Source organism: Pleurodeles waltl, chromosome 1_1, assembly GCF_031143425.1.
Source record: "Pleurodeles waltl isolate 20211129_DDA chromosome 1_1, aPleWal1.hap1.20221129, whole genome shotgun sequence".
NCBI lineage: Eukaryota > Metazoa > Chordata > Amphibia > Caudata > Salamandridae > Pleurodeles > Pleurodeles waltl.
Window position 1 is genome coordinate 616,252,764 of NC_090436.1, and position 23,236 is coordinate 616,275,999.

A 23,236-nucleotide genomic window follows, 5' to 3' on the forward strand; every position below is an offset into this window, starting at 1 on the left:
ACTACAACAAAAGCCACCTAAGCCAATTATCCTTACTAGCTGAAACAGGACAGAATATCCTCTGTTTTTTTCCCTTTGAGTCACCTCCACACTCCCTCTCTTTCCATTATTATTTCATCTCCAGGAACAATGAATCGTCCACTTTTATACATATGTTGCACACTGTGTCTTGTCCTCCTCAAACCGTCCTGCCCCTTCTTATTTATTATATATAGAGTGATTATCCCTCACTTCCTCTCCTCCTATCCACCGATCTTCCCATCTCTCAGATCCTTGCCACTTCATAGTCAATTCAGGAACCAGCCTAACTGAACTTTACTAGTTTTGTTTGCACTTTTTAAATAGTTTTTCCTCATCGAGTTCAATGAAAGTTAAAGCATGCCTTCTCTTGTTTCATGTACAGTACGCACATGTCTTAGGGTTAAGTGCACCATATGTGAATAAATAAATAACTATATCAATTAATTAATTAGACATTTCGCTCCAACCAGCAAACTATGAAACTTACTTCTGCCTCTCACTCCGGATAACCCCGCTGTCATTACCACCTACCTACAAGCCACCATGTATAAGGGTGACATCCTCCCTGTACCATTTCCAAGTCCCTATCCCAGCAGTTCTTATATCACGCTGTGATAGATATTGCCCATAAATGTTTCATGTTTCACTCTAAATTCAAAACGGGTCAAAGGTTTCCCCATCAAACAACTAAACTAGATCTCATGAAACTAAGCATATATATTCATCACCCACCTCTCATTTCTGAGTGAAGTATTATGAAAGTTGTAACTAGTGAATACGTGTGTGCTTTGACCAAAATAACATCCACGAAGCATATAATTCAGGCATGATATCCAGACACAGAAACAAATTTCACTTTTCAAGTGGTCAGTAATGCACTCTCATCCTTGGAAAATGGAGAGAAATGCCACTTGCCATTTAAACATCTCGTCACTGTTCGACATAGTCTGCCAGGCCCCATGAATCTGCATGGCCATAAAAGGGAATGCTTGCTGCCTCATTTTCCAGCTCACAGTGCCTTCAGTTCAACCTGAAGCAAGAATGTCGCTAACCAGTGAAAACTCACCAACCGAAGGGAGCCATAAGATGCAAAGACAAATGCCACCTAACTGAACAAACCAAAATCCAGGAAGAAAATACTCACATACTAGTTTTCTATGTAATTACCCCTACTCTCTCTTGCTCCCTCCTTTCTCTACTGTTTGCTCACCTCTTCCTCTTGTTCCCAGTCCGATGCCCTTCTGGAAAGAATTATAGCTCTTCTGTTCCAATCTGTTTAAAAATGTTCTCACTTCTAAATTACATGACAAAGAAACTCACCTACGTTCCTACCACTACATGCTTGTCAAAATCATCATCTGCTTTATGTGTTTGTGTGCATTGTATTTCTCATGCAATACATTTCAATGTATTCTGTGTAATATTCCACAGGAAAATGTTCCATACAATGTACACCTTCACTAGAGGCGTGGTCCAAGCTTGTCAAATACCAAAAATAAAATAAAATATAAATAAATTAATAAATAAGCAAACATAATAAGGCTAGTACATTCTTCTTTGTGTAAATATTTTAGCAGAACAAACAGTTAAGGTGGAGTACACCACTCATCATGCTGTTTCCACACTGTCTTTATGTTTGTTGTTACAAATAGCCAAGAAAGACAATTTGAACACAAAAAAATAATCCATCAGAAAATGTGGTCATGTAAATAAGCATTTACAAAGCGCCCTGAATTTTTGTTGAGTTGACATGTCAATCAATTCTTTCAATCCTGGTCACACCAGCACTCTGTTTAGCTCTGTTGGCGCTTAATCTTCCTGTACAGTCCCCAAAAAAGTGAAGTGGAGAGACAAAAATTTCCCTAAAGCCGTCTATATTCCTAAACGCTTCCATAAATTGGTAGTCATCCAACAATCCAAGTACAAGAAGACCTTGTAAGTTGCAATATGCTTATATGTGGTTTCAGCAGTGAAAATTCTGAGGCCTTCATTACGAGTTAGCCTCATCTAAGTTTGGGGAAAAATTAATCCCTAAAACTAGGATGCAGACCAGTGTCCTTGAATTTAAGTCCAGCCATTATACATTTTAGTCTCTAGAATGGGAAACAACCATGCAGGATCAGAAACACTGGCTGAATAGCTGCATGTTTTCCCCAATTACTATTTCACTCATGTGTACAACCTGTGTGGGGCAAGGACGGGGTGGGAGTCTAGAAGAGACTATGAACTTGATGGGAGAAGTATTATCTGCTCTCCCTGTGGGGGTGAGAGGGTACTGCCTATGCCTACAGCCCCTAACACTATATATCCACTCTGGGAGATACCACTGTGGGAGCGGAGGCCGTGAAAAATGTGCACCCCAAAACTTTACCTTAAAGGAAAGCCCAAGGGTAAATGAATAGGTATGGTGTTAAACCTCAATTTCATGAGGCAATGTGTCCCCGAGGTAAGGCACCTCTCAGCATATTATTAATAAAATTAATTGAATAAAGGCCCACTCAATAATTGAGTTCTAGATCAGCGGAATAAATGTAAAGGTTTATTACAAAAATTCAAAAGATGTGGTACAGAGTCAGGATTAAGTCATGAAGGCTCTTAGCAAATAGAGCATTACAGAGAAGTTGCAAAATTAGAAATATTTTAAGCCAACATCAATAGAGAAATTGACAGTACCCTAGCAGCATAGGAAGGTTCTCAGGGAAGTGTTGACCCACCCCCAAAATCAAGGGTTTATATACTCTATTTTTGCATATTAAATCACTAAAAACTGCAAAATCAGCTTGGTATGATCAAAAGTGCTACATTCTCATGAAATCAGAGCACAATTTTATTAAACATCCTATTGCCTTAGCAATTAAGCGCTATCCCACTAGATGAATATGAATTCTGTGCACTCTATGATAATGTCATGCAGAGATGGCAGGACAAACTAGCTACACGAACAACAGCAAATTATAATGAAATATAGAGCACAGTGAGCGAGTGGGTGGTCCTTGGAAACGTTACATTATTGTGAGAAAACCTGGAAGATTTTCATCGAGAACAACAAGAACAAGTCCACAGAAATAAACAAACATGACTGCGTGTCCGAGTGCTGCAGAAATAATGAACAGTGAAATGTGCAAGGGAAAGATATCCATTTAGTAAAAAGTGGCATTCGGGTCTAAATTAACACCTAGTTAACAAAAGTTAAGAAAAGACACTTCTACAAGGTATGGAAATTGTGTTCTAGATGTACTATCACTATATCAGTGTGTACATGTATATTCAAGAATAAATCTACATTCTGCACATTGTCAACAATGCGTACAAATATATATGCACAAAAACTCTAACAACACTCATGAGAACTCATAATGAGTACCGTAGTAGGGAACTGTTGTGAAGGGTTAGGTGGGAATTATTTGTTATTTACCTTACAAAAAGTGGCCCTATTTTTTCTCTTTATTTTCTCTATATATTTTTGTTATAATATTGATATACTTTTAAAAAGAATATGAATGTCATGCTAATCTTTTATAAATCTGTCATTTTATCCCTTGACATTTGTTTTTCAAACCTCTGCAGCACCTGAAATCTTGCGGGGATGTGCTTATGGGCCTGAAGTGGACATGTGGTCTGTGGGGATAATCACCTACATTTTGTAAGTTTCAAGACAATTCTGTGTTAATTATGTTTTTTTGTTCCTAATTATATATTAGCACAGTTGATGCTGGCATCATTATTATATTCAAACTTGTCATGAAGTGATATGGAATACATATTTCTCACCTTGCCCCCTTACACAGTCTTACATTCTCAAATCTCAAGGGTGGGGCGGGGTAGTGGAGGGGATGGGAAAGGAGGTGAAACAATATATATATATATATATTTATATATATTTTTTAAACGTACCTGTCCATTACCGCCTTGCTCCTTTTTCCTCCCAATGGTGCTGGTGTCCCAGCAGTCCCTGGGACACCAACACAGGCTCCCCTTGCAATCCTGGTGCTGCTCTCATGCTACAAGTAGCATGAGAGCAGCACCAGGATTGATCAGAGTGGCTTGGTCTGCCACTCAGACAGTGCACTGGAGTCTGTGCTGTTTCTCTAACCTGGCTGTGCAACACAGCTGGGTTGGAGAAACCTAAGCGTGCATGTCAGTTTGGCCGGCCTAAGACAGATGGCCAAACTGACATGCGCACTTAGTGCACTCATAACCAGTGGGGTGAAGCTCCTTCGCCATTGTGGAGGAGCCGCCCCTCTCTCATATATTGAGTCCCTCGTGGTTCTGCAAATAGCCCCACACTTTTCAAACTGTATATTATCCTATTTGTACATCTAATACTTTTCTTGGGCTAAAATATCTACTTTTTTGTGATAAAGCTGAAATACTTGTGCTTATGGAAATTACGAAATGGGAGGCCAAAGCACTCTTTCACAACTGGTTGACAGCTGTTGTTGAATTTATGTTCGAAACCTTGAATTTATGCGTGAAACCTTGCTGAAACTTAATGAAAGGAAAACCATCAGGACTCAAATCTGATGCCCAGTTTCTTAGAGAAATTTCTACATACCTGTGGACTAGGTTAGGAATTTGGGTTTCTCAATGAACAGTGGACTATCCTTTGTCCTCCAGGTCTAATGGGTAACATCTACCTTTCCATACACCTTATGAAACATTATTCCTCTTGTTCCTGTGGAGTATATGTTCATGATGATACGAAAGAATATATCCATTATGTTCATCTTGGGAATATACTGTACATAAGGTTACCTCTATACCTGATGAGTCCACTACTGATTCAAAACATGGAGGTAGGATGACCCGGGCTTTTTAAGATTTCACTTCATTAGCTACCTAACAACGAACTGGCTCACAGGGCATTTTCAGTGATTAATTGCATCTCACTGCTGACTTAGGTGTGACGTGGTTGTGAATTTCCACAAGTTTGAGATGCTTTCTTGCAGTTCAAATTCACAAAAACGTTTTTAAGATTAAACATGTCACATTCCTGGATGTTTGTCAGTAAGTCACATCTTAGTCTGAATTAAGACACATCTACTCATATAAACTGCTTTCTGAATGAGGCCTAGAAATTCAGGAGTAATTCACAATCACAACACGAGTACAACACCACAACTCACAGAAAAATCTTTGTGAATTGGGCACCAAAAGTACAGTGCAATTGATCAATTCGCAGGCACCAGCTGTGAAAAACACTGCCAATGTTTGTGGTATGCTTATGTATGTTTGAGCAATTTGTTATGATGAAAACTCTCACCAGCCCCTGGCACTACATTGGTGAAACAGAGCTGCAATGGTGAGTGTATTGTTTCTCTCTCTTCTTCTACATCCTGCAAATTTGAAACACAAATTCACTTTATTGATATAACCATTTATTACAGTGTTCCCACAGATGCATGCCACAAAGCATGGCAGTTATGTATTATCAACAATGCAAGAGAAATATCTCACATTTTCAAGTTCTCATTTCACTCTGAGCGTCTGTTTGTATTGACTTGTTTCAGTCTTCGGTTTGTATACACTAACCTTGGCTTTAATAAGTGTTGGTCTTTGTTTATATATGCCTGATGTGAGGCATTATTCTGGCTGAGTTGCTGTTCCTATGCAGGAATTTTTCGCAGCGCAGTTTGGTACACATCTGTACCTTCTTTGTGGTTTTCCTTCGATTGCTATATTCTTTTGGATCTATCCTACTCATGAGATAAGAAAGATTTATCAGGTCTTCCTGATTCCGGACATCCCCCACCACAGCCACATCTCCGCCCACCTGAGAGACCTACTCTGGCTCCCCGTCAACAAACGCATCACTTTCAAGCTCCTGACGCACACGTACAAGGCCCTACACAACATCGGACCTGCCAACCTCAACCACTGCCTCTCCTTCTACACACCCTCCTGGCAACTCCACTCTGCTCAACTGGCCCTCGCTACTATCCCCAGGATTCAGAAGAACATGTCTGGAGGAAGATCCTTCCCCTACCCCGCCGCACAGACCTGGAACACAATGCAGCTCCACCTCAGGCAGTTCTCCTTGCTGGCTCAGTTCAGGAAGGACTTCAAGACCTAGCTCTGTGACTGACCCACACCCCCCAAATAGCGCATTCAGACCCTCCATGCAATAAGTCACGCTTTATAAATGCTGATTGATTGATTGATTCCTTGTTCATGGTCACATTGCCTAGCTAGGTTGCCTTTTATTAATCATGCCTTTTTGGTGTTTCTTTTTTCATTGTAGGCCGCGTGTTGTGATGAGTTTGTGCCACTCTTACTCAGATGGAAACATTTAATTGTCTCTTTCTAAATAGCAAGGGGAGAAAAATGTTCTAGTTCTGTGCAGGTTTACCTTTTATTTGCTGAACCGTATCGGAAGGGATTCTACTTCTGCTCTATCATAGTCTGTGTAATTTTGTGTTATTGTTCGTCTCCCGCCTTTAGTATCACATGACAAAATCGACAGAATTGTGACAATAGTTTTTGCCATGATGAAATTTAGGTTGTACATGGTTTTCATAGCATAGACTTCATGCAGTGCCCATGCCGCCTACATGCCTACATGTCCATCCCTAGATGTCATAGTGATTTCAAAGAAAGTTTCAAACACATAGCACCCTGTTCACCAAAACGTTTTCTATGAGTAGTTGGGTCTTACTCTGGTCTTACGGTTATTTTGAAGGATTAAGACATGCTTACTGATGGGTCCAATTCACAAAGCATTTTTTCAGTGAGCAAGCATTTGTCACTCCTGGAATTTAATGAGTAAGTAACATCTACGTTTGAAATTAGACACATCTAATCACATATAGGCCCTCATTACGACCCTGGCGGTCGGTGATAAATTAACGGTAATACCGCCAACAGACTGGCAGTAATTGCTACCAAATTATGACCATGGTGGTGATATCTCCCATAGACAGTTAATGTACCACACTGACCGCCAGGGCGGAAACAACAGTCACCATGACGGTAGCCGCCTAAAGCCAGATTGAAGACAAAGTACCGCCCACCATATTTTGACACACGATTCCGCCACTTTTTCCGGGGCGGTACCAACGGCATCAAAAGCCTGGCGGAAACACATCACAGAAGAGAAAGGACTCACCTTTGGAGACACAGGGAAGAACCACGCCGCCTTGGAACCAGAACTGCAAGTCTTTCCGATGATCTACGTTATGCTCCACCTGGAACACCAACATCGGCGAAGACAACGACGGTGAGTACAGACGCCTAGCACACAAGGCAGGGAGGAAAACAAGAGTGATACACACATGCACCACACACACCCGACATACAGACGCCTTACACACAACCATATGCATTACTAAAACAATTTGACCACGAAAATCTGCAGAATAATGCAAAGGCAACAAGAATTTACAGAAATGATTGTAATCAGTCCAACAATAAAATGAAAAATCTGATTTGGCCATGAAACAGATCTGTACATGTGTATAACAAAGGGACACTGCCCAGTTCATAGGTCACAAGCCCATATGGCCACGGGCGCAGTCCAAGGCCCCACTCAAATCCTGCATCAATCCCGAGGGAACAATGGAGGGGCATCAGTTGTCAAATAAGCAGGCACCTCGAGGGGGCACCTCAGCCAGATGCGGGAACAGAACAAGGCCACTGGCTCTGGAGGGGGCAACATGCCCATCGCTGTTTGTCCTGGGGAGTGCAAGGCCACAGTATCTGAAGTGGGTGTCTTTCCCACTGGTCCTGGAGGGGGCAACATGCCCATTACTCCTTGTCCTGGGGAGTGCAAGGCCACAGTCTCCCAAGTTGGTGTCTTGCCCACTGGTTCTAGAGGGGGCAACATGCCCATTCAACATGCCCATTGCTCTTTGTCCTGGGGAGTGCAAGGCCACAGTCTCTCAAGAGGGTGTCTTGCCCACTGGTTCTGGAGGGTGCAACATGCCCGTTGCTCTTTGTCCTGGGGAGTGCAAGGCCACAGACTCTCAAATGAGTGGCTTCCCCACTGGTTCTGGAGGGGGCAACATGCCCTGTGCTTTGTCCTGGGGAGTGCAAGGCCACAGTCTCTCAAGTGGGTGTCTTGCCCACTGGTTCTGGTGGGGGCAGGCCGCACAGCAGCCCTGGAGGCTGGACTACATGGCGTCCGCCGGCAGTGACGGCTGCACTGTGGTGGTGATTCTGGGAGGCTCCTGCTCAGCCCCTGCACCCTCCGATGGCTGCACTGTGGTGGTGGTTGTGGGAGGCTCCTGCTCAGCCCCTGCACCCTCTGATGGCTGTACAACCACAGCTGGTGGTGGGGGCCCTGTGGCAGCTGGTGGTGGTGGTGGCGGTGTTTGGCTGTCAGCTTCCGCTGGCGTAGATTGCCTCATCTCCTCCTGCTCATGGGTTGGGGATCCCTTACCCTTCCTGGCACTGGTGGATGGGCTCTTCCCCCCCTCTGCCTGGTGGTGCAGGCTCCTTCCATTTCTTTGCAGCTGGTGCAGGCTCCTTCCCCTTCTTAGCAGCTGGTGCAGGCTCCTTCCCCTTCTTAGCAGCTGGTGCAGGGTCCTACCCCTTCTTAGCAGCTGGTGCAGGCTCCTTCCCTTTCTTTGCAGCTGCTGCAGACTCCTTCCCCTTCTTAGCAGCTGGTGCAGGCTCCTTAGCCTTCTTTGCAGCCACTGCAGGCTTCTTCCCCTTCAGTATTGTTGGCATGGAATCCTTTCCACCACAAGTAGGCGGTGCTACCACCGGGCCCATTGGCTGTTTGGCTGAGCTGGGTCCTTGCTACCCTGCCCATACGTGCAGGAATGGGGGGGGGTAGGTATAAAGTCAATCAGGGAAAGGAAAAGCTTTTTAGGGACATAGGGGTGGGAAGAGGGAGGAGTAATGGGAGTGGAGGATGAGGGAGTGGTTGTTGGAGGTGTTTGTCTGCTGGAGTTGGGTGCAGGTGCATGGGCTGTATGCTGTTGTGAGGTGGATGGCTGTTGGGTGTCTGAGTGCTTGTGTTTGTGTACTTTAGGAGGGGGGACAGACACTGTGGGAAAGGACACAGGGGACTCGTGCATGGTTGTTGTAGAGGTGTGTGCCAGTGAGGTGTGTGTTCTGCTTGGTGTGGTGATGATGCTGGTAGTAGATATTGATGGAGCGCATGCAGGTGTGAGTGTAGACGCAACTGGGTGGGAGGTGGAGGAGGAGGAGTAGGGGGAGACAGTGGAGAAAGTGGATGTTGTTGTGTCTGCAACTGAATAGTGTTTGTGTGAGTGCCTGTGGGATGAAGTGTGGTGCTTGTGTTTCCCTGTGACACTCTTGGTTGTTGTCTTGTGTGCATGCTCGTCTGGCTGTGTGCTTGGGACAGGTTTGGTGTTGAGGAGAATGGGACTTTGAAGTGGAAGTTGGAGGGGGGACAGTTAAAACAGGGACAATGGCTGTCATCAGAGAGGAGGCCAGAGCCTGAATCGATCTCTGTTGGGCCGCCAATCCACTGTGAATTCCCTCCAGGAATGCATTTGATTGCGTCATGTGGGCTGCCAGCCCCTGGATGGCATTCACAATGGTTGTTTGGCCTACAGAGATGGATCTCAGTAGGCCAATAGCCTCCTCACTCAGGGCAGTAGGGCTCACTGGGGCAGGGCCTGAGGTGCCTGGGGCGAAGGAGATGCCCACCCTCCTGGGTGAGCGGGCACAGGCAACTCGCTGAGGGGATACTGGGAGGGCGGTGCTGGTACGGGGTGGCGGCTGTACTTGCAGATGGGGTGGTCACAGAGGTGTCTGCCACCACCAGGGAGCTCCTGTTGGAGGAGGTATCTGAGTCTGTATTGTCCCCTCCAGTCTCCGCCGTGGTGCTCCCAACCGTCCCACTGGTGCCCTCAGCGTCGGTGGACTCTGCCTCCATGGTCCTGTGGGATACAGCTCCCCCTGTCACCGGTGCCTCTGCTCCTCCGCTAGATTATGCTAATGCACATAAGGACAGGATTACAAAACAAGAAAGGTTGGGAGAGAGACAAAGGATACACTGGGTCAATGGCTGCACCAACACCACCGTTGGCGTACACAGCACCCTCACACACAGAGAACAGGCCTATGCACTATGCATGGCTCTACCAGTGAAATGGCTAGTTACCAAGGAATGAGGCGGGCACACACTGCCAACTGAAGTACAGCTGGGACCCACGCAGCCCTGCCCAGGAGTGAATACTAACAAGCTAGGTAAGCAATATTTCACATTCAAACCCTTAGCCACCAGAGGAACTACGCTGCTATGTCTGGCCTGACCTAGGGGCACCCACTGACACACAACCACCACCCAGATACCACCCCACCAGCCGTATGTTTTAATGATAGCCACTGTAATCTCCCCCTTGTGGCTGCTGTGATGCCCTCAAGCGCCCATCCAGCTCAGGGTAGGCCTCTGCCAGTATGCGGGCCATCAGGGTGGTCAGGGTCCGATGGGTACCCCTTCCTCGTTGGGAGGCCATCCCCAGCTGGGCCTCCGCAGTCTTCCGTGCCCAGCGTTTCAGGTCCTCCCACCGTTTCCGACAGTGGGTGCTGCACCTGCCATAGACACCCAGGGTCCGCACCTCCTTGGCGATGGCACGCCTTATTCCCTTCTTTTGATGGGCACTGACCTGCAGAGGCAATACAGACAGGAGAACACCATTAGACAAACAGTCCAGCCTGTCACACAAATGACCCACCATACCCATTTGCATCACCATTGGCACACACACAGCCCAGCCCACAACATGTACACCGCCAAGAGGACATCCACCCACCTCTCTTACACAAGGCCTTCACACACAACTCCAAGCATTCATGCCACATGCATTGTGCAAGGTGTACTCACCTGTTGGTCTGGAGGCCCATACAGCAGTCCGTACTGGGGTAGGACCCCATCCACCAGTCGCTCCAACTCCTCAGTAGTGAAGGCTGGGGCCCTTTTTCCAGTCACACGTGCCATGGTAGGCTCCAGACACAGGTCACAGAAGCATATGCAGTGTAGGTCCTCTCTTATGGAAGGTCAGGAAACAAGTGAGGAATAGAAAATGGCGGTCACGACTGCGGCGGTGCATACTGTCACTGCCGGCGTAGATCCCCATTGGCCACTGTACCCCATAGCGCCCAATATTAACCAATGAGGAATTGCATGGCGGTTCACGACCTCGTACTGCCACGGCGCACAACATCAGCAGCATTACCTCACTTCCACCTGTCCCTACACACAGGACAGGCGGTCGCCATTTCAGGGGGGATGAACAGGTCTATCGATTATTGCTGCGTCAAAGGATCAATAGGCACATACTTCACAAACTGCACTGTCCCATAACATGTTTGCACATTGTGGACTGCTGTTGTGGCTCCATTGTTCAGTTTGTGACAGCCTACTCACTCTTGTGTCCCTTATATACCTACCACTGCGGGTGAATAGGGGATGGAGACATACCCCCGTGTACAGACCCCTGGTGGACTTGGCTACACTGGAGGACAGGCACATAATACTCACCTATAGACTGGACAGGGCCACAATCACAGAGCTGTGTGCCCAATTGGAGCCCGACCTGATATCTACTATCCGTCACCCCACTGGGATCCCCACTCTTGTGCAAGTGCTATCAGTTCTCCATTTCCTGGCAACTGGTTCTTTCCAAGTAACAGTGGGCTTGGCGGCAGGAATGTCACAGTCAATGTTCTCAAACGTGCTAACAAGAGTGTTGTCTGCCATGATAAAACACATGTGCAGCTACATTGCATTCCCCCCAGGTTGAGGATTTGGCCACTGTAAAGGCCGGATTCTATGCAATGGGACATATCCCCAATATAATCGGGGCGATTAATGGAACACATATTGCATTTGTGCCCCCTCCGCCAGAATGAACAGGTGTTCAGGAATTGTAAGTGTTTCCACTCCATGAATGTGCAGATGGTGTGATTGGAGGACAAGTACGTCTCCCACGTCAATGCTAAGTATCCAGGTTTGGTGCATGATACCTTTGTCCTGAGGAATAGCAGCATCCCAAATGTGATGTCCCAACTACAGAGGCACATGGTGTGGCTAATAGGTGCGCCCTGGTTCCCACCCAGTATATGTTGGTGTATGCCTATGGTGTTGGCCATCTAGGATAGTGTGTAGCTAAATGTTATCCCTCAACATTTGTAGGTGGCTCTGGTTACCCAAACCTATCATGGCTGCTGACCCCTGTGAGGAATGCTAGGACAAGGGCAGAATAACGTTATAATGAGGCACATGGGCGAACCAGAAGGATCATTGAAAGGAAGTTCAGGTGCCTCCATCTAACAGGTGGATCCCTGTGCTACTCACCCAAGAAGGTCTGCCAGATAGTAGTGGCATGCTGCATGTTGCACAACCTGCCCCTCAGAAGCCATGTACCTTTTCTGCAGGAGGAGGAGATTGGAGATGCCCCTGTGGCAGCAGTGGACCCTGAGGACAGTGAGGAGGAGGAGGCAGAGGATGAGGATGAGGATGTGGACAACAGAACATCTGTGATATGTCAGTACTTCCAATGACACACAGGTGAGACAGTGCATCTTTACATTTCTATGACTATTGTTGTATTCTGTGTGACATTGCCATGCTGGCATTACCCACTTCTTTGCCCACTTACTGTTACCTCTGGATATTCATTTTGCAGATGTTGGTGATATGACACATTCTCCTGGTGTGATCACAACAGCCAGCTACAGGTCATTAATTCTATGATCATTCACTGTACAGTTCATTTTCAATGATTGTAGCTGTTTCCAAGAATACAAATTTGCAATACATGAAATACTAGTAGTCAATTTTTATCCAAGGGTGTTTATTATAGTGCTAAAATATAGAGGGGAAAGTGCAATGGAATGGGGTGATGATGGAGGAAAGTCCAGGGTATTGTTCCAGTCTGTTTGTAGCACAGGTGCATTGTCCATGGGGACATAGGAAGGGGAGCAATGGCAGTTCAAGGTGGACAAGGTGACTGAGTGTGACACAAGAGGGACAATCAGGAGAGTCTCATTTCCTGGCGGTGGTCTTGGCAAGTGTCTCAGGCTTCTGTCTGGTTCACAGGGAATGTTTGCGGGTGGTTCACCTTCTGCAAAGGGAGGGGTGCTGGTGGCCTCTTGGTCCTGTGGCGGTCCTCCTGGCCACTACAGGCAGTGGAAGTGGAGGGTTGTTCAGATGACTGGCTAGTGGCAGGGGCCCGCTGGTGTGACACTGCCTCCCTCATAATGTTGGCCATATCTGCCAGCATCCCTGCTATGGAGATCAGGGTGTTGTTGATTACCTGCAAGTCCTCCCTGATCCCCTGATACTGTCCCTCCTGCAGCCGCCTGTTCTCCTGCACGTTGTCTAGGATTTGGCCCATCGTGTCCTGGGAATGTTGGTAGGCTCCCAGGATTTCAGGGAGTGCCTCCTGGAGAGTCGGTTCCCTGGTCCTGTCCTCCCCCTGGTGCACAGCAGTCCTCCCCGTGTCACTATTTGCCTGTGCCTCTGTGCCCTGAACTGTGTGCCCACTGCCACTGACCCCAGGTCCCTGGATTGTCTTGGGTGTGAGGTGTGGACTGGGGTCCCTGTACAGGTGGGCACACTGCTGATTAATGTGTCCTGGGGACAGAGGTGTGGGTACGTTGGGTGGGTGCTGTGGTGTTGGTTCCTGATGGGGGAGGCTCTGTGGTGCTCTGTGACTGGGCTTGGGTGACCGACTGTCCAGTGGTCCCTGATGGGCCAGGTAGATCGTCCAGAAGTCCAGAGTTACTGTCATCACTGTGGGACTCTTCTGTTGGCGGACTGGATAGTGGTAGCACCTTCTCTCCATTGACATTGGCTGGGGTACCTGTGGGGATATAAATGATGTATTATGCTTCAGGTGTCTGACATTTGTACTTCTGTAGCTTCCCCTCTATGGTTGTTGTTCCCCTGCCAGCTTTTGCTTGTGTATGTTGGTGTATTTTGGTTATGTTAGTTTCCCTATGCTGTACATGCTTTGGTGATGAGTGTCCATGCAGGGCTGGGAGGGGTATCCATGCATTGGTACAGCTTGCAGGCCTTGGCATTGTGATTAGTGTGATGTGATGGTGGAGTGTGTGGGATGGAGTGGAGTGATGGGCTTTTGGGTGAGGGTGTCTGATGGGATGCAGGGATGGGGGGGTGATAATTGTTAACAGTTGACTTACCAGTGTCCAGTCCTCCTCCAACTCCGGCCAGGCCCTCATGATGCATGCCAGTACCTGCTCCTCCCATGCTGTGAGTTGTGGGGCAGGAGGTGGGGGTCCACCGCCAGTCCTCTGTATGGCGAGCTGGTGTCTTGCTGCAATGGAACGTACCTTCCCCCGTAGGTCGTTCCACCTCTTCCTGATGTCGTCCCTTGTTCTTGGGTGCTGTCCCACAGCGTTGACCCTGTCCACGATTCTCCGCCATAGCTCCATCTTCCTTGCTATTGATATCTGCTGAACCTGTGCTCCAAAGAGCTGTGCCTCTACCCTGACAATTTCCTCCACCATGACCCTTAACACCTCCTCAGTGAAACGGGGGTGCTTTTGTGGTGCCATGGGTGTTATGTGATGTGTGTTGGTGAGGGTGTGCTGGGTAATGTGTTGGGGTGTGTGATGTGGAGTGCGTGAGGGTGTATGGGTGTGAGTGGTGTGTCTGTCTAGTTGTCGCACTGGTCTTGGTGTCTGTGTGGTGGGAATGATTTGTATTTGCAAAGGGTTGTGGGTAATGTGGGTGTATGTTTTATAGTGGTGTGGGTGTGGTGTGTGTATGGGTGTGAGGTGTGTTTTGTTTGAATTTTCCAATGTGCTGTTGCTTTGTTTGTGGGTGTCCATTGTGAGCGCGGCGGTATGTACCGCCAATGGTTTACCACCATTGAATGTCCGCTGTGGTGTTCTTGGGTCATAACGTGATGGGCCATTGTTCTGTTGGAGTAACGGTGTGGGTTTTGGGACCGCCACTTTTGTACTGACCTTTGGTCTGGTGGATTTGTGTATGTGGCTGCATTCTGTCAGATTGGTGTGTGTGTCATAATATGGTGAACGGATATTCGGCAGCGCAGGGTAAGTTGGCGGGTGTCAGCACGGCAGTAAGCAGCATTTACTGCCAATGTCATAATGAGTGCCATAATGCTAGGAGAGACAGGCCTGGAAATGCACTAGTAATTCATACCTAAGACATGAGTACAAAAATAACAACTCACACAAACAAATTATGAATGAGGCCATAAGCGGTACCTATAAGGTGAACGGTAGTCTCTATTTTTGTGTCATTGAGGCAAATTTCATTACATTTATTTTAATTTGCGGAAGGTTATGGTTTGTTCCTTTTCCAGATTTACTTTTAGACCCATTTGACATGGAAGCCTTCCAGAGCTTTTTGAAATGGGGAACAAACTAATCTGATTGTCTACCTCTAGCAGGCATGTCATGTATATGTCATGCACCAGAAACCCCAGAGTAGGGAAACTCTGGAACGGAAGCTGGTTTCAGTAATATGCTGAACAACATTCTGATGAGTTTTCACCCATAACTTAATCCTGGCTTCTGTTCAAAAGGAACTGTTCACGTTTTTACCGTTACCTCACAGCAGATCAATTGATGTGTTGATGTCATATGTTTTTCCAACTATACCAGTGTGTAGACGTCTGTAGTTCAGACCAAACTACCAGATAGCTACAGCCAATTTAAAAATAAAGAAATAAATATATGAAGTATTACTATAAGCAGTAATTTTGTTGATGCGCCTTTGCCTACCTGGTGGACGTCTAATACAACAGATTTAGCCCTAATGGTCTGTCAGAGAAAGTGATAAAGATACAAAATGGAGACTTTTTCATACGCAGTAAATGACATGGCAGGAAGGATAGGCATGGTAGGAGTTTAGGATGGGGCAAGTTTGCATTATGTTAAGACGTAAATACCAGCATTGTAATGAATAATTTTTTGTTTTATGAGTCTGTGACGTATGTGGTTTCTCAAACTTGCATTCCACACTGTAGGTTGCCCAGTGGCTTGTGAAGTATTCCTCTAAAATGTGAAAATGTGAAGCAAACCCAATGTGAATCCATTGATCTTCTAATGTCTTACCAGCAACCACATGTCCAGCTTATTTTCACACCATTTTACCATTCCGTATAGGTTCAGTGTCACCAAATGTATTCACATTTCGAAATTGTCATTACTGATGTATCACGTGACATTATTTGAATAACATTAATTCTTTACATATTTTTTTGCTAATTGAGCATATTTTTCAATCCTTTATGCAAATGAATATTTTAAATAAACGGTGTTGCATAAATGTGGCATACATATGCCATCCTCGGATGTGTATTTTTCTAAAACCATAATTTCATTTTATTGATATTTCACATTCATTTTACTTTACAAAAACCCATACATTTTTTAAAGTCTGAAAATGTAGCCATTTCCCCATGTCACTGATCCAGAAAATATATCTTATGGAATGTAAATATAGAGTGCGTAAAGACATAATAAATAGGACGTCAAAGGACTTTCCCTGAAGAGAGAAACTCTCTTTTCCAAGGCAATATGCTATCGGTGAGCCTTTAATAAGCATTTCCCTAGATTAGGCTTTCACACTGTGGCAGGCAGTCATTGTCCTGCCAGTTTGCTCGTGCTCATGCGAAGCACAATAGTGTGATCCATTTCCGCTCTTTGTGCTTCGCAACAAAACATGGCATTTTGCATTAAAAGTACTTTCACGAGACACGATTATTCGATCACTAACTTACTCAGCGCTTCTTAATTCCCCAAGCATACAAGGACTTCCCTTGCAATGCCACCACCTAGGCGTCTGGATCTTGAAGGTGACCCTCCCACCCCCCTCTTTTCTCATATTCTTCAAGCCCACCCCCCTTTCCATTCCCCCGCCGAAACAACCCACATGTTACTCCCCTTTCATACAATCAAGCGGTTTCATTTCCGACCGAAATTTTCCCAGTTGTTTTCCCCTTTTTACTTCCAACTCCAGAGTTCACCTTTCTCCCTTCCTTCCCAAATAGGTATTTTAGCTGATATCCCAGAATACCTCTCTGACCTTATCAGAAGCGGAACTCAGAGTGCTCCCCAGTTCCCTGTGCAACGGCCATCCGGTACTGCGAGCCTCCCCCAAAGTCCACACGACCCCTGCCTATTCTTACCACCACAACAGAACAATCCCTACTTTCACGTTACACATGATTACCCAGTCTGTGAGAGAACACGCCCCAGGGGCAGGCTCGAATGTATGATAAGGCTACATAGTACTTATACAACTGGGGAGCACGCCGGGGAAATCTCCGGTACACTGGTTAAATGTATTGCATAGCGTAATGTGTTGTTTTTGTCCCTTTCGGCTGAGTAAACTGTTTGTATTTTGCTATAAGTAGCTCCACTGGAATAAAGCACAAAATCTAATTAAAATATATATTTTAAAAAATTCGTTCTTTCACAAGCCCATATTTAAAGTACCAGATTATTGCTCGTCCATTTCTTCGTGGTGAAAGCCCTTCAGCCTTTGTTGCTAGGGAATATGTTGGGCTCATACCTAAGTCGCAGGGCACTTCGGAGGCGCTAATCTTGGGAAGCCCCCTAAAATATTTTGGAATGTCCCCATCATCAGTGGTCAAAATGCATCAACTAGTGTAACTCTCAAATGAGTGCAAGATTCTAATGCTAGATCATTTTTAATACTTAATGGGATTTCAAAATGGTCGAGTTGGATTGGGCAGGGGAAATACTACTACTGACTCCAAATTTAAGACATTGTGGCCCATATTTATACTTTTTGACGCAAACCAGCACGGGCGCTGGTTTGCGACAAAAAATGTACTGCCAGCTAACGCCATTCCTACGCACCAGGCGGGTGCCTTATTTAAGGATTGACGTTAGCCAGCGCTGCGGGCTGGTCAGAGTAAAAAAAATGACTCAAACCAGGCAGCGCCGGCGTAGGGAAAAGTGGGGGTTGTGCATCAAAAAATGGTGCAAGTCAGGTTTGAGTAAAAAATCATGCCTCAAACCGGACTTGCGCCATTTCATGACAGTCATGCCAGCTTGCCCAGTGGCCATGCCCAGGGGACTTCTGTCTCCTGGGCATGGTCATTGGGCACAGTGGCATGTAGGGGGACCCAAATTAGGCCCCCGTATGCCATTTAAAAAAAAATAAAAAAATGATACTTACCCCAACTTACCTGTACCTACCTGGGATAGGTCCCCCCATCCATGGGTGTCCTCCAGGGGTGGGCGAGGGTGGCAGGGGGTGTCCCTGGGGGCAGGGAAGGGCACCTCTGGACTGCTTCCATGGTCAGAGACCATGGAAGTGAGCCCACAGGTCCTTTAACGCCTGCCCTCACCCAAGCGTTAAAAAACGGCGCACATCAGGCTGTGCGCTGTTTTTTAAGGCCCGCCCCCTCCTGTGCGTCAAAGTGACGCGGGAGTATAAATAAGGCGCACAGGCCTTAAAGTCATTTTTTGGACGGGAACACCTACCTTGCATGTCATTAACGCAAGGCGGTTTCCCGCATCCAAAAAATGACGCACACACAGAGGATTTTTGACGTCCGCAGGGTCGGGTGTCAAAGTATAAATATGGGGCAAGGTTTGCACTGAATGTGCGTCAACATTTTTGACACACATTCGGCGCAAACAGAGTATAAATATTCCCCTGTATGTGGCCCTGGGTCTCATGTAAGACCTGGTGGAAGGGATGTTAAGTGGCTGGGGTAGCAGAGGTGCACTCTCTACCAGTCCATCTAAAATCCACCGACCGTTTTTCGTTTCCTCTGCTTGTATGGTGGGGTTTATTCACCTAATGTACTTTTGCCGATAAAATGGAAACACTTTCAGTGAAAACAGACAATGGCAGCCAGCTGGTCACACCACAACATCATAGTGGACACGTCACCATTTTGTTTTTCGTTTTTTTCATTGCAAAACTCCCTAAAGCAGTGCTTTTTTTATTTTGGAAAATGAAAATTCGATGTCTCTTATGCGCTGTGAGTTTTCCCCAGCACTTTTTTTCTCTGCCTTCTCCTATCATGCTGTGCATGACTGTGTCAGACATCAAAAAGGCTGACACAGCATTTGAAAGTCCACCTCAGATAGAACAGACATTCCAGTGCTATTGAATCTATTCACATACCCCAATTTGTAGTATGTTTAATAGTATTACTATAGTACTACTCAACATGCTTCAAAATGGTATTCACTAACCTACATGCAGAGGTCTACACCTCTGCTTTGCCTGTTTTTTGTGCAGAGATCTCCACCTGGCTTCTCGGCTCTCAACACACATAAGTATACATTTTTATTAATAAATGTAGAAAGGACAGGGAGTCACTGGAAAATTAAGAACATTTACTAATAAAGGAGAGGGGTTTTGGGAGGAGTAATAGGGTATTAAGGAAAAGATTAGGAAGGGGTTTAAGAAGGGGCATGTACCCACCCACAAAAGAGTAAGCTTTTTGCTATTCACAAACAGCACTTCCATAATTTCTGCAGCCAAAATCACCCAAAAGTATTGTAAATGTATTCAAGCATGGAGCTGGAGTAGGTGCAGCACAATCAATGGTCATTCACAGGTACTGCAACATCCTCCCATAAAAAATAATGAGGGTAGAGGCTTAAAAAACCCATAGGATCGCACAAGCTGAAGAATTTTAGGCTACAGAGACCATTGAATCCCGCTAATTTGCCCTAAATCGGCTCTCATTGCACCAGTTAAGCCTCGATGAGGCTCAACACTGTTGAATCACCTCTTGGAGCAGAGTGTGCGGTTGGGGCGACAAATCAAGTGAGCTGTTATAGTGGCTGGCCTCTCGCAGTCTGGCTGAAAGAGTAATTCCTAACAATTGGGTCTCCGACCACAGTCTACTTACGGAGACTAGTGGTATTACAGCCACCTTCGCAGACCACCCACAACCCCAGCGCGAATACTCTTCCCCCGATCGCAGACCTACCTCTACACTCACTCACAGCTGAAGATGCAGCTGCAGTAAATGATCCCCTTACCCTCACTGAAGGTGAGGCTGCCTATTGCGATATAAACTTGGGCAAGACACCAGGTCCCGGCGGTTTTCCAGCAGAATACTATAAAAAGCTTTGGACACCATTACTACTGCACTTATTGGCACTATATAATGATACCATACATAATGGCCATAATTCCCGGCAGAAGTGAACAAAGCTACAATTGTGGTCGTTTATAAGTCAGGGCACCCTCCAGAGTCTTGTGTGTCATACTGACTGATTTCCCTCATTAATAGTGAACTTAAGATTTATGCCAATCACATTCTCTGTGTTTGTCCCCACGCTGGTCCACCCAGATCACTGCAGGTTCATGCCTCATCGAGGAACTTTTCACTGCATTTGGAGGGTGCAGACAGCTGCAGCTTACCGTCACCTACTACCCAGTTCCAACACCTTCCTCCTTCTAGATTTTGAAAAGGTTTTTGACTCTATTGACTGGGACTTCCTCTGGGATCTCCTAGACTGGATGGACTTCGGACACCGGTTTATTAGATTCATGCAAAATGTATATACCAGCGCCATGGCTAGGATCTGGGGTGATGTGTAGAAGGGTTCCAGTATATGACCCTTCTCTGAGTTACAGGCTGATTACCACTTCACCCCTCCTAATTCTTCCTCTTTCTGCAGATCTGGCATGGCTTATCTTATCATCCGCCAGCTGTAGTGGCGGTCCCTGAGGTTAGCCCCATGGAGGCCAAGTTCCTCATGTAACCTTTGGAACAGGGTGGAGTCTCTCAGGTTTATCGCTCCCTGGTCATCAGTTCCCTTGAACTATTCCTTGCCATCCATACTCATTGGGAATCCTGGTTGGCACTTTGTAGGATGGAGAGTGGAGAGAGGCACATACGGCACCAAAGGAGCTAGCCATCTCTTCCCGGCTTCATATGATCCAAGTGAATATCCTTCATATGACTTACCTGACACCAGCGTGGCTGTGGAGGGCAGGCAGGCTGTCAGCACCCATTTGCTGGAGATGAGGAGCAGACAACACAGACTTTTATCATGTAATTTGGCTGTGCTCCATAATACAGCAATACTGGTCCAAACTTCTGGGGGTCTTGTCAGCTGTACTAGTTAGGCCGATTGACTGTTCGCCTCAGATCATGGTCTTGGGTTTATTGGAGGAGTTGAGTAGAAAGATGTCTTGAAAGATATTTGGTAGGTCTCGCTACTCTGTCATGAAAGCGAGATACTGTGTGGACCTCAGCAACTACTTCGGACTTACAAGCTTGGCACTGTGCGATGGACTGGAGCTCAAGAATGGAAGAGCGAGTGTATGTGGCCCGTGGATGCCTGCAGAAACACCATAAAGTATGGGATATTTGGTGGGAACACTTTGGGCTCATGGGAATGTAATTTGGATCCTTCTGTTGTTCTATTAACCAAGGTCGTCACTGGCTGCTTCTAGTTTTTCTGTGCTTTTTTCGTATGCTGGTATAAATCTATTTATGTGTATTTTTTAAATATAAAAAATATTTTCATATTAAATAAATAGCATTTAAATGCTAAATATTATTGTATCAAAAATTAGCACATTTTTTCAATTTAGAAATAAATATACCCTTTTAATAAATAAAGGACATGTATTTAAATGAATTCTGTAATCCAATTTTAGTAACTATTAAAACATTTAGTAGGGGACAACATAGCAAGGCACAGGCCTCACCATTGACTGAACATTAATAAATGCTTGAACTCACTTCACACAAGGTGAACCCTAAGAAGCAACTGATTAGTGCTCTTTGGGGTATGGCAAAGCCTACAGGGCCACAAATATTTGTATACAATATGAGAATTTCGAGTGAAGACTAGACAATTCAAATTGAAGCTATACTTTCCTTTCAAGACAACCAATACAATAACCTCTGACCTGAGTGATAAAATTGAACCCATGGAGCCCGACAGGAGGACAGCGGCATTCTGGACAAGATGAGAGTTAGTCACACTGCAAAACCCCACTGTGCACGAGAATGCGGTAAAAAATACCTGAGCCTGAGTCAACGTCAATAACTGGAAGGAATAATTCCTTGTAATTGTTCTTTCTCGAGGAGCTATCATATCCTGGAGTCCACAATAACATCCAGGTTTTAAAGTACTAGACCATTAATACTGATGGGTTAATGTCTGTAAGGTCTCCCTTGACATAGCAGCCCCTAATGCAGCTGTTTTGCGGCAGCTTATCTACTTTCATCCAGACCTGAATGGCCAATGAACACAGTGGAGGGTTTAGAAAAGTGTGACTTTCCTTCGACTTTTTCACCTAGACTTGTGTGGTGTGAAGTTCGGCTACAAGCTGTCATCGCAGACATTTCTCCTACAATGAAGGCAGGAGTGAGTAACAGATAGGCACAGAAAAACGCTGCAGAGTTGTGAGTGCTTTGCAGGCCCCACAATAATTTGAGGCTCTGTCCAAAATTAATTGACCCAATTTGACAGCCTGAGAATGCTATATCCGTTAAGGAGGACTCAGAACACGTCAGTTTTAGGTGCGGCATTTGGTCACAGAAGGCAGCCCAACAAAACGAATAGGTGGTTCTCAGTATTAAATGTAATGCTTAGATCTAGAAGAACGAATAACTCTTGCTTGAACGGTGCATATCACTGGGATTATAGCATACTTTCCTCATTTGTCCTGTTCCAGCATGCTTTTATATTTTTCACGCTTTAATCTAGATAGAGCATGCTCTCTCTTCTTTGTTTGGGCATGTTGAGCGGGCATGCACTGCATGGCACCATGGTGCACAGTCCTTTATCGTGTACACCTCTACAGGTGTCCACGTGCATGTCCAGGGTTTCCATGGCAGTGGTAGCAAGTGAGAGGCAGAGAAGGATTAATGACCGAAGGGGTACTTTCAATCCAGACACGGGCACACGTCAGAGGCCATCACACAATGAAGAGCGGACCACAGGCTTCATTGCGAGCGCCACAGTGACCCACCCTTTAACTTGGACCAGCGGGTTACTAATAACGGGGTCGGGGTTAATGAGGGGTGCGAGTGCGCCCTGTGGGTCCCCTGATATTGTAGTGTCGCACTTTCTCCATTTCCCTGTCACGCATTTGGGGCCATATTTATACTTTTTGACGCAAAACTGCGCTAACGCAGTTTTGCGCCCAAAAAATTAGCGCCGGCTAACGCCATTCTGAAGCACCATGCGGGCGCCGTATTTATTGAATGACGTAAGCCGGCGTTAGCCGCCGGCGCTGTCTGGTGGGCGTTGAAAAAAACGACGTACACCAGGCAGCGCC

General features: G+C 46.0%; 1 protein-coding gene across 1 annotated transcript in view; it reads left to right on the plus strand.

Moving 5' to 3' along the window:
- CAMK4 (calcium/calmodulin dependent protein kinase IV) overlaps positions 1–23,236 on the plus strand; it is an 892,231-nt gene that overhangs the window by 769,155 nt on the left and 99,840 nt on the right. Inside the window, exon 8 of the mRNA XM_069226461.1 lies at positions 3,589–3,664. Coding sequence (XP_069082562.1) covers positions 3,589–3,664 — 76 coding nt within the window. The remainder of the gene's footprint in view (positions 1–3,588; positions 3,665–23,236) is intronic.